The 12,500-nt window shown below is 47.1% G+C and overlaps 1 protein-coding gene across 1 annotated transcript in view; it reads left to right on the forward strand.

Annotated features, from left to right (window-relative positions):
- Positions 1-5,128, forward strand: part of ext2 (exostosin glycosyltransferase 2) — a 20,411-nt gene extending 15,283 nt beyond the window's left edge. Inside the window, exons 12-15 of the mRNA XM_062524595.1 lie at positions 1,125-1,268; positions 1,932-2,060; positions 3,174-3,256; positions 3,438-5,128. Coding sequence (XP_062380579.1) covers positions 1,125-1,268; positions 1,932-2,060; positions 3,174-3,256; positions 3,438-3,576 — 495 coding nt within the window. The 3' untranslated portion in view covers positions 3,577-5,128. The remainder of the gene's footprint in view (positions 1-1,124; positions 1,269-1,931; positions 2,061-3,173; positions 3,257-3,437) is intronic.
- The last annotated feature ends 7,372 nt before the right edge of the window (positions 5,129-12,500 follow it).

Genomic DNA, 12,500 nt, shown 5'->3' on the forward strand with positions numbered 1-12,500 from the left:
CTGAAAACAGTTAGCTGAGACGGTATGTGTATGTGGAGGGAGAAATGATGGTTTGATTGTGTGTGTGTGTGTGTGTGTGTGTGTGTGTAAGACCAGGAAAGTAATTGACCCCTCCAAAGCCACCCCTGAAAACCGCCACAGGCCAATCGTGGCTTAGCAACCCGTAACTAGGCAAGCGAGGCCTGGCAAGCTTTCGAGCTTTTGCCATGTTAACCTATGGAGACTGCACAGCCTGTGGGCCATTAAGGGCATTTATTTGGATGTGTGGTGCCCCCAAACGTGTAAAATCATAGTGAAATAACTGGTTGAACTATATAAACATGGTATAGTTTGGAGCATGTATAACTCCCTAACTATAAAAATGTGCATGTTGCGTGATACTTCCATAACTCCGAGATATGCTTCACGATGGCGGCAAAAAGTTCCTAACAGACATTCAACAAGACGTATGTATAGCTCGTCAGCAATCTGTCTAAAATAATACCTATTTGAAGTACCAATCATGTTGTGTTGTCAAATATTGAAATTATGGGAAGTGTATAGCTTAAACTGTATGCTAGTTTTGCCCCCCGATTTTGTACTGGCCAGGAGGAACCAACGAAACAACACGTACATTCGACTTTTGCTTAAATAACTCATGAACAGTTTTGTTCAGAGCTGAAAATGCAACTGTATTTGACAGAGGACGGATGTAAGTCGCTAGTGACAAAATATGAGCAGGACTTCTGGAAGGGTCAATTGAATGTAATTAATAGTATTTGGCCTGCTTACCTCTGTCAGCTGTCAATCACACCACAGGTTAGCCAATCAGAAAGCTGGAATGGGTTTGTCTTCTCATGTTGATTGTGTGTGTGTCTGTTATGTGTGTCTCGTGTTAATGGTGTGTGTGTGTGTGTCTGCCTGTCTTATGTGTTAATGGTGTGTGTGTGTGTCTTATGTGTTAATGGTGTGTGTGTGTGTGTGTGTGTGTGTGTGTGTGTGTGTGTGTGTGTGTGTGTGTGTGTGTGTGTGTGTGTGTGTGTGTGTGTGTGTGTGTGTGTGTGTGTGTGTGTGTGTGTGTGTGTGTGTGTGTGTGTGTGTGTGTGTGTGTGTGTGTGTGTGTGTGTGTGTGTGTGTGTGTGCAGGTGTGGCGTGAGTTCCCTGATAGGCTGGTGGGGTACCCTGGGCGTCTGCACCTGTGGGATCATGAGCTGGGCAAGTGGAAGTACGAGTCCGAGTGGACCAACGAGGTCTCCATGGTGCTCACCGGAGCCGCCTTCTACCATAAGGTATGGACACACACACACACACACCTCCCACTGTCAAGACAAATGCCTAAGAGAAGCAAGCAGCATACACATTGCAACACACTCACACACACGCATGCACACACACACACGCACACAGAAACGCACAAATTTTGTGTGTCACACATACACCTCGGCAAAGAGCTACACTTTGGGGATTTTGGGGAGGCTATCTTGCTGAAATCCATCCTGTCTTGTCTTAAATCAGAGCGCTAAGGAATGCTGCTCTGGCAAGATGCATTGCATCCTCAGCAGGCCTCGAATCCATCACGCACGTACACACTCACACACACACACACACACAGAGAGAGACACACACACAGACACACACACACACACACACACACACCTTGTATTTGCACTGTGCAGAAACATGTACACTACACTCTATCTGACTGTGGTGTGTGTGTGCAAAATGAATTAATTAAATCACAGTGCCTGATAGTGTGTGTGTGTTTCTATGAACACAAATAATCTCTTAAATAAAATATTTTCTCTCCTTCTTTCTCCCTGCCCCCATTGTCCTGTTCGTTACTCTCTCTCTCTCTCCCTCTCTCTCTCTTTCTTTTGTTCTTTCTTTTTTCTCTCTCTCTCTCTCTCTCTCTCTCTCTGTGCTTTTGTTCTCTCTCTTCCTCTCTCCTGCAGTACTTTAACTACCTGTACACGTACAAGATGCCGGGAGACATTAAGAACTGGGTGGACGCCCATATGAACTGTGAGGACATCGCCATGAACTTCCTGGTGGCCAACATCACAGGCAAAGCGCCCATCAAGGTACACACACACACACACACACACACACACACACACACACACACACACACACACACACACACACACACACACACACACACACACACACACACACTCACACACACAGACGTACACACTCACAGAACATCACAGGCAAAGCTCCCATCAAGGTACACTCTCACACACACACATTCACACAAAATCACAGGCTAAGCTCCCATCAAGGTACACACACACACGGACACACACTCACTTTCTCACGCACGCACACACACACACACGCATACAGCATTCAAACAGCCCCATCAATGTACACTCTCCCAGACTGACAAAACTTGCAATTTAGAAAGTGTAGAATGCAGTCACCTAGACAACCTGTCTGCCATTGGTCTGCGTCTGATCAGTACACAGACACACAGAAACACACACACACACACACACACACACACACACACAAAATATTCTCTATCTCTCTTTTGTTTCTCTGTCTCTCTCTCTCTCCTTTGTTTTCTGCATCTATTCCTCTCTTTTTCCTCCTTTCTGTTTTCTTTCTCCTTCCTCTTTCCTGGGGCTTTAGGTATTTGCTCATACTCATGTTCCAGACACCTCCAGCTCCTCCGTGTGTGTGTGTGTGTGTGTGTGTGTGTGTGTGTGTGTGTGTGTGTGTGTGTGTGTGTGTGTGTGTGTGTGTGTGTGTGTGTGTGTGTGTGTGTGTGTGTGTGTGTGTGTGTGTGTGTGTGTGTGTGTGTGTGTGTGTGTGTGTGTGTGTGTGTGTGTGTGTGTGTGTGTGTGTGTGTGTGTGTGAAATAGAGGAGGATTGAGTGTGACTGGTTAGTGATTTGTCATTTCATGATGACTTTGTGAATGTGTATGCAAGGCAGGTCCATAGGGTGCTGATTTATTGGAAGCACACACACACACACACACACACACACACACACCACATTGTCTTGACACCTGTCCTCATATGGATGCTCCATTTGTGAAGAGTGCTGTTTTCAGTCTCTGTGTGGTGTGCGTACATGTTTGTGTGGTGAGGAGAGGTTTGAAAATGATCAGATGCCAGAATATTTATTTTATTTAATTTTTTGTCTTAGTAATGTTATGGCTTTTTTCCCCTTTTTTTTCATGAAGGTGACGCCACGCAAGAAGTTCAAGTGTCCTGAGTGTACTGCTATTGATGGCCTCTCACTGGACCAGACACACATGGTGGAGAGGTAAACACACACTCACACATGCACACACACACGCACACACACACGCACACCGCACACATACCATACACACACACACACACACACACACACACACACACACACACACACATCATGCACACTCTGAAAAATGAGATGAGAAGCAGTGGTGTAATGTGGTGGTCTCCCTCCCTCCCCTCTGCAGGTCGGAGTGCATCAATAAGTTTGCGTCGGTGTTTGGCACGATGCCCTTGAAGGTGGTGGAGCACAGGGCTGACCCCGTGCTCTATAAGGACGACTTCCCCGAGAAGCTCAAGAGTTTCCCCAACATCGGCAGCCTGTGACAGCCCTGACCCCCCCCCCCCCCCCCCTCTCTCTCTCTCTCTTTCTTTGTCTTCCTCTGTCTTTCCACACCCCCTGCTTCTGCCCTCCTGCTCCCTGGAGAGAGATTTCCTGATGCTTGTCAGTCCGCCACCAGTGAAAGCCTGTGGCACTGGTTTCCTTCAAGATGCCATCAGCCAATCTCATCCCGAGCAGCAGCTGTGACATCACAAATGGGACCAGTGGTGTCACAGTCAAATCCCTGTGATGTTTCAATGCCAACTGTGATGTCACAATGGAGGCAGTGAGATTGTTCCATGGAGATCCTGTTTTGTTGTTCTGGAAGAGATTGCATCACAGAGACAAATCACCAAAATCACTGTATGCTGGAGTGTTGCCACATCACATCAGAGGGATCAAACATTTATCTCTTTCTCTCTCTCTCTCTCTCTCTCTCTCGGACTCGCTCTGTGGTCTGTCTCTCTCTCTGGCTATTTGTGACGAGCTGAAGGACTTTAGGACTACTTGGATGAGTTGGGGACTGTGCTTCGTTTCTGTTTCTCCGTCATGTTTGCATTTCATTGCTGTAATTAGGATCGGTTCCCACGGAAAGAGGTAGAAGGCGCCAGGTATTTTATGTAGCAGAGACATGCACACCTCTATGGCTTCAGTTGCGTTTGAACATTGTGTGTTCGACTGTGTGCGTGTGTGCGTGCGCGTGCGTGTGTGTGCGCGTGTGTGCGTGTGTGTGTGCGTGTGTGTGTGCGTGTGTGTGTGTGTGCATGTTTTTGTTTTTTAAAGGATCAAGAGGAACTGTATATGTAATATATATATATATGACTTTAACACTGAGCTGTTACGTTGTGAGCAGAGTGCTGGTGTGAGCATGATCAGTAGGTAAGTTAGAGGCCGCCCCTCTTCTCATCTCGGCTGCTCGCACACAAGAGCTCCACCTGATGCTTCATCATGTCTCATGGGTTTGCATTTGTCACGTTTTTTTTCTCTGGTGTGTGTGTGTGTGTGTGTTATTTACTTTTTTTTTATTATTTGATTCATTTTTAGTTACAAACTGTAGCGCCCCACTGAGTTACCAAACCAGTAGCAAGGTGGCCAATCACATTTCACTTGCAGAGTTGTGTGAAGGTGTGTGTGTGTGAGTGAAAGTGTGGGTGCGTATGTAAAACTAAGAGACTTAAGTCTCTGGTGACAGTATTTGGTGTGTGTGTGTATGTGTGTGTACCACCCTTGCCTCACACACAACTCTCACACGCTCTCAGGGGCTGCTGTAGACCACGTTTGGAAACATTTCATTATACTGTGTACTTTTTTTTTTATATACCTATGATTTTTTTAAGTTTTGATATATTTTATTTTGTTTTAACATTGGGTCCCATGAAGCTTGTAAATTCTCTCCAGAGGTCAGCTGCTGTAAGGTCAGTCCAGCCTCTGGATCCCAATTCAACACTACCCGCCTCTTACAGTATGTCTCCTTTTTTTTATTTTTATCTGGATTTGCATTTCTGTCTGTTTTTTGTTACGTTAACATACAATGTATGAAATAAATTGGGTGTCAGAGTCTTGGGACACAGAAGTCTTTGTGTGTGGTTTATAGTATGTATGTGTGCGTGTGTGTGTGTGGTGTGTGTGAGCGTCATTTGTGTGTGTGTGTGTGTGTGTGTGTGTGGTTCATAGTATGTGTGTGGTTTGGTGTGTGTGTGTGTTGCTATGGCGTTGGGGTGAGTACAGTTGTCTAGACCCTGTGACTGATGTAGTTCTGGGAGCCTGTAAGTCTGCAACTTTCTAACACGCACACACACCCACACACACAGTTGCGGGATAGGGCATGAGTTGGCAGAGGGAGAGGGATCATCAGGTTGGCCTCTTTCCACAGTAAGGGCGTGTGTGTGCGTGTACATACTTGTTTTGTTTAGAGATTGAGATGGACCTGTGGATGGGTTGGTTTCTGTGTGTGTGTGTGTGTGTGTGTGAACATGAAAAGAATAGATGCCTGAGGAGCGGCCATGTGTGTGTGCGCACATACAGTACCCATGTGTCCTAACAGAGTGAAGATGTAATATTACGAGTGTGAGTACTGTAGGTTTTCCTGTGTGTGTGTGTGTTTAGCTGACCTGTTTAAATTAGTCCAATCGCAGAATTGAGTAGCAGGATATGCCATGAAAATGATCTAGTAGTGTGTAAATGATCTTATGTATTTAGGTGCAGTTTATCGCTCCTCGCTCCTGTCTCTTCATGTGAAGGTGCATTTACGGGCATGCCTTCGTGCGTGCGTGCGTGCGTGCGTGCTTGTGTGGGGAGTTCTGCCCAGTGCTGGTCTCACCTCCTCACCTGTTCCTTTGAGTGTGTGTGTGTGTGTGTGTGTTATTTCACCTGTTCCTGCCTCAGCTCCTGCAGGAGTGTGTGTTTGTAATCCATCCAGCCCACTGTAAGCGCTTCTTAGGCTGCATCAGTATTTCTGGCCTGCTCAATTAGTGGGGGCTTATCGGCTGTTGGTGTGTGTGTGTGTGTGTGTGTGTGTGTGTCCATGTCCGTCACCCCTCTCCCAGTAAACCCACCCCACAACTTGGCATTACACACACAGATATACCGCCCTCCTATATCCCCCCCAGACACATGCACACACCCTTATATACTGTACAGTATATATACACACACGTACACACTTCTGTTCATCTGTTCTGTTTTATTTTTTTAGAAGACCAGTATTTTGAAGGAAAACAGCAACGACAAAAACAAATTAACACTGCAAGAGAAAAACAAACCAAAAATCCAATAAAATAGAAACATCCTTATATACACACACACACACTCAAAACACACACACACACACACACACACGCACACATTCTCATGCAAATGACATGAGAAGGATCTATAGAAAGGACGGCTGTTCTTTTACCCCTAGTAATGTTTAAGGCAATGTGGGAGTGTGTGCGGTGTGTGAGAACGGCTACAGGCTGAGATCCTGCCGTCCTTCCCCCCACCACAGGCCCCTGGGAGCAGGTAAGAAGGAGCCGATGGCCCCCCCTGGGCCTCCACAGGGCCCTGCTCCATCCTCACCTAGCACCCATGTTCTATTGCAGCTCTCCTCCTCGAGGGTTTAAAGGGTGTCCACAATGTTCAGGTTCTGCTGCAATTAATGTTCTCTTTGTTTTTTTTTTATTTTATTATTTTTTAATAGCATTCACCATGTTTATGTTCTTTTTGGGGGGGTTAAATAGGTTCCACGACATTCACGCTCTACTGCAATTAATGTTTTCTTCTTTGGGGATTAATTGAAGACTGGGCCCTGAGGTAATCTATTTCAATACCTTTAATTTCTTTTTTTGTTTGTCATAGTCATTGCTAAGCCACTGGCGTGGTGAGAAAGTCAGCCGTTTGGCCCGAGGAGGAGGAGGCAGTGGTGAGGAAGATGAGCGGTGTGAAGCTGGGTGGGAAACGTCTCTGCTGTCAGAGCCCTCCGCCGCGGAGGATCACAGCCGTAAATACTGGAGCGTCCACCACACAACCACATGCAGGACTACTGCTCATAAATACTGTAGAGGCCCCCGCCGCAGGGCTGGACCTCTCTTGAGTAAACGCTGAAGTGCCCTTGACCGCAGGAGCGGACTTCACATAAATACTGCATTTTAAGTGCCCTTGACCGCAGTGAGTGTACTTCATATACTGCATGTGAAGTGTCCTTGGCGAGGACTAGTGGGCAGATTTCAACTGCTGGGTACAACAGGGGGAGGAGCTCATCTTCTGAGAAGATGTGTGTTTGTGTTTGCGTGGGAACTGAAAAGAGATGCACAGAGCCTCTTCTGAACGGCAAGGAGAAAGAAAGGATGATTGTCTTTCTCTCTCTCTCACACACACACACACACACACACACACACACACACACATAGGCACAGACCTGCCTGCTGTGCTCCTCTGTCTAGCATCTAATGCATCAACAGAGCAAAATGGCTTCCCATATCAAATAAAACAGTATTTTCTCAAACGCCACGTAAGTGCAATAACTTACTGATGAAAAGGCACCCAAAACATATAGAGCAAAAAACAGAATTGTTATCTTTTAAAAAGCCACACAAAAGATATTAAAGCCATGAATCTTTTTTGTTGTTGTTGATGTTGTTGTTTAAATGTTCATACATAAAGTTTAAAAGCATATGTTACACTGGAAACCCTTGTATTTCTTTAACACCCCTCCACACATACACACTCACACAAAATACATTTTAAATGTCAAGGTAAAAATTACAAAGTGACGGTCATACTTTACAACAAATCTGTGACTTCTCCTGGGTCTTACAAAGATATCAAGAGTCAGAAATCAAAAGTCACTCCAATCCCCATCAGAAAAAAAGACATGCATAGAGACACACACACACAGCCTGTTGTTCTCCTGGTGTTCTCTGGTGGGCCTGTTTCAGTAGTACTTGGTAAAAGGCGCAGAGTCGAGGGGAATCGGACAAACAGAACGCCAAGGAGTGAGGTTACACACACACACACACACACACAGAGAGAGAGAGAGAGAGAAAGAGACAAAAAAGAAATGTGTGCGCAACAAGCTTAATCAAAACATACTTTCAAAGTTAGCCAATAGGTATTGCTTTATAACATTGCCCCTTGCAGAAACCCCAATATGCTAACAGTAGCATGGAGCTCTGAGCTACTGTATATGTGAGTGGAGGGTGTGCAGGACTTCCTGATGACCTGAAGATTCACTGCTCAGATGAAGGACCTGTAGTCCATCAGTCCTCTGGTCAAGCATCAAACACTGATGAGTGCCCGCAGACAGGCAGTAACAGTGGACATTAGGGATGTGTGTGTGTGTGTGTGTGTGTGTGTGTGTGTGTTTGGGGGGGGGGGGGTGCAGTGTAGGGGCTGTACACATAATCCTGAGCTTCTGTCCCAGGCTCTGTCAACGACCATACACACACACACACACACACACACACACACACACACACACACACACAGAGGGCTAATACAGGAGGCTGTGTTCTGACACTGAATCTGTGGCTGCAGATGTCTCTGAGTTAATTAAAAATGTGGCCAGCGAGCTCAGTGGCTGCTCACCGATTGGACGGCTGTGGCGGAGACGGCCCGGTGCATCGTGGGTCTTTGAAAGAGGAGCCATGACAGCTGAGAGGAAGCGTGTGTGAGAGGCATGTTTGTTTTGCATTTAACGTCTCCCTCTCTCCATCCACCCCACTTCTATCTCTTTCTCCATCTCTCTCTCTCTCCCCCCTTTTCTCTATTGCATCTCTCTGTCTCCGGCACAGCTGTGTGTGTATGTGTACGTGTGTACGTGTGTGTGTGTGTGTGTGTGTGTGTGTGTGTGTGTGTGTGTGTGTGTGTGTGTGTGTGTGTGTGTGTGTGTGTGTGTGTGTGTGTCTTTTCCCAGAACACCAGTAACAGTGGAGTCATGTTGTCCCCTGTGTGACCTTTCAATCAGGCAGGGAGAGAATATCTGGGAGGCAGGGTGAGAGAATGATAGTGAGCTGTGTGTGTGTGTGTGTGTGTGTGTGTGTCTGTGTGTCTGTGTGTCTGTGTGTGTGCATGAGAATGAGAGAGCCTTGCTCCCTGAACCTGGTGCATCGTGGCTAATCCTAGCATGCTAAACGATACATTTCACGTAGAACTTTGAGTAGAATGTGAGAACTCCAGGTAGAATGTGAGAACTACAGGTGGAACACGGGAACTGCAGTGAAAATGAGAACATGAGGAAAGGTTTCAAGGTTTCTACTTACATGCAGTTGCAAAACTGTTCTGTAAGTGTGTGTGTGTGTGTGTGTGTGTGTGTGTGTGTGTGTGTGTGTGTTTAAAGCCGCGTCAAACCGCTCCCCACTTCCCTCCTCCTGAAATGAAAAGTAAACTTCCTGTCATATTAAGCAATTCCCTGCTAAACGTCGCCATGGGAACGTCACATTTCATCTTGATTCGCTGTGGTTACACTCCGATAACAAGAGGGATTCTGGGAGAGAGAAGATAGAGAGAGAGAACAGAGAGAGCAGAGATAGAGGGAGAGAGAGAGAGAGAAATAGAGAGAGAGAGAGAGAGCTGGGGAGAGGGGGAATGTGTTTTTTATTTGGGAATTAGAAATGGCCGGTGCTGTAGGCTAGAGGTGCTCAGCTATCAGGTTCTGCTCCAAATTTAAACCAGCTTTGTTTTCTCTCGCTCCAAAATCGCCCCATCCTGCTCCGGAAGTTTCCAGGAACCCCGGGGGGGTGAGGGGGGCGGGTGGGGGTTTGGTGGGGGCTTCTGCGGCAGAGTGTGCCTGATGTGTGTGTGTGTGTGTGTGTGTGTGGAGGGAGGGAGCCTGATATTTCTGTCACCTTGGCAAATCGTGATGGACGGGGGGCAAACATTGTTGAGACGATGGTTTTGGAGATTGTGTGTGTGTGTGTGTGTGTGTGTGTGTGTGTGTGTGTGTGTGTGTAGAGGGGAGAGGGGAGAGGGGAGAGGGGTGCAGAGGCGGGTGATTTGATCCCGGACTTGGCGTTAGTGTGTGTGTGTGTGTGTGTGCAGTTCTTGAGCAGGTTAGGGGATGGGGATGATGTGCCAGAGCCCTAATGAAGTAGAGCTTGAATGTCCAGTGCTCTAAGGCACACACACACACACACACACACACACACACACACACACACACAGGTCATGCTTCAGCATTCCAGCTCTCTGTCCTGGTCCTCTACTGAAATGTTAGCATGTTGACAGAAACTAGAGGAGGACTCAGCAAGGACACATGCAGTTTCACACACACACACACACACACACACACACACACACACACACACACACACACACACACACACACACACACAGACACACACACACACACACACGTATATATATATATATAAATATACATTCTTTCACACACTTACACACATTTTTAATAATACTAGTAATATTGGGAACTTAGCTGGCTTAAAGTACAGACAGACATCTAGCCCAGCTTCTTTGATAGTGTGCGTGTGTGTGTGCGTGTGTGTGTGTGTTTGGGGTTGTTCTATTTGAAAGAGGACAATGTGTTTGTGAGAGAAAGCAGGTAAAGCAATTTCACACACACACACACACACACACACACACACACACACACACACACACACACACACACACACGCTGGTGGAGAAGACTGCAGTGCTGGAGACATGGGCCAGACCATGTAAGTCTCTTAACATTAGTCTGTCTACTCATGCACCAACTTTACTCTCTCTCTCTCCCTCCCTCTCCCTCTCTGCATCTTGTTCTCTCTCTCACTCACTCTCTTTTCCGTACTGCCTGTTGTCAGCTCATTTCCACATATCTACAGGGAGTACTTTTAAAGACACATTTGCACCATATTTACTCATGCACCAACCTTACACTCTCTCTCTCTCTCTCTCTCTCTTTCTCTCTTCACCCCCCCCCCCCCCTCTCTCTCTGTCTCTCTCTCTTCAACCCCCCCCCCCCCTCTCTCATTCTCTGTTCTGGTTTTCCCACAGTGGTGACTGACAGCTTCTGCAGTGCTGTGAGAGAAACTCTGATCTCTGTTTCACGTCTCCCTACACCAGCACAGAGGACAGATCAACCCAGACTGGAGCGCACACACACACACACACACACATACACACACACACACACACACACACACACACACCACCTTCACAGAACTCAGACAGGAGCGCACACACACACAGACACACACACACTCACACACCACCACTATTCCCACCACAGACGGCAGATCAACCCAGACCCCAGAATACACTAGACACACACCACAACCTCAGAGGGCAGATCAGCTCAAACAGCCGAATACACTCGACCTTTTCCTCAACACACACACACACGCACACACACACACACACACACACACACAAACACACACACACGCATGCATGCATGCGTACACACCCCCAAAGCAGAGTAAAGGTGAGGGCAGTCATAAAAAATTAAATGGTGATGTCTGGTGGGCCCTAATTGTCTCTTGAAGGATCTGAAGGATTTTGATTGGCTCTGACATGTTGAGCTTTGATTATCTCTAGCGCCTATTCTGAAGTTGTGTGGTGTTGCTGTTTGTCTGATGCTAGAATCAGGATGGCTACTTGTGAGGGAAGGCAATGACAGGGAAAAGCACATCAAACAAAGAAAAAACAAAGAAAAAGAAAACAAACAAACAAACAAACAAGCAAACATTTGTGAAATGATAGCGACCCATACGCCAGTCCACAGTTCCACGCTCCGCAGGCTCAGCTCAGCTCAGACGCATCAATCTGGTCATGTGACCCGGCTGCATGGGGCTCAGAGGGAGCCGCTGACTGACAGCAAACAGAACAAACAAACTTTTCAAGGGAGGGCTGAAGCCAAGAGCACCTGTTCTGTCTGAAAGACAGACAGACAGACAGACAGACACACACACACACACACACACACACACAACACTCACTCAGGAGCAGATGTGTTGGCCAATGAGTTTGGAAACAGGCACAGGCAGCTGGAAGAAGAGCAGAGAACAGCTTCGATCTCCAGACGCCGAGAGTGGTCTGTTGGTGTTTGCGTGTTCTGTTCGTGTGTTTGTGTTCCGTTTGTTTTGGCAGCCTTCGTGACATCACTATTCGTCTCGGCGATGTCGTCCTCCTCGCGCTCCATCAATCCATCACACACGCGCTCGAGTCGTCCGCTGTCCCTCCGCCAGTCTCGGGCTGCGCTGGTCTCCGGTTGATCGCTTGTGCGTAGAATTTTAGAAAGGCGCTCGTTGTGCTTGTCGTCTGTAAAAAGGCACTGTGGGGGGGGGTTTGTAGCTTGTCGTCGTGGCGTGTGCTGTGCTGTGCTGTTTCTCTGTGCTGCTGTGTTGGTTTCTGCTGTGCTCGTGTGTGTGTCTGTGGTGATCAGACACTATAAGGCCCCTTCATCAGCAGGTACCTAAACACAAAGAAGAGCTCATCTTCAGTGGGGC

The sequence above is a fragment of the Sardina pilchardus genome, chromosome 21 (assembly GCF_963854185.1).
Source record: "Sardina pilchardus chromosome 21, fSarPil1.1, whole genome shotgun sequence".
Lineage (NCBI taxonomy): Eukaryota > Metazoa > Chordata > Actinopteri > Clupeiformes > Clupeidae > Sardina > Sardina pilchardus.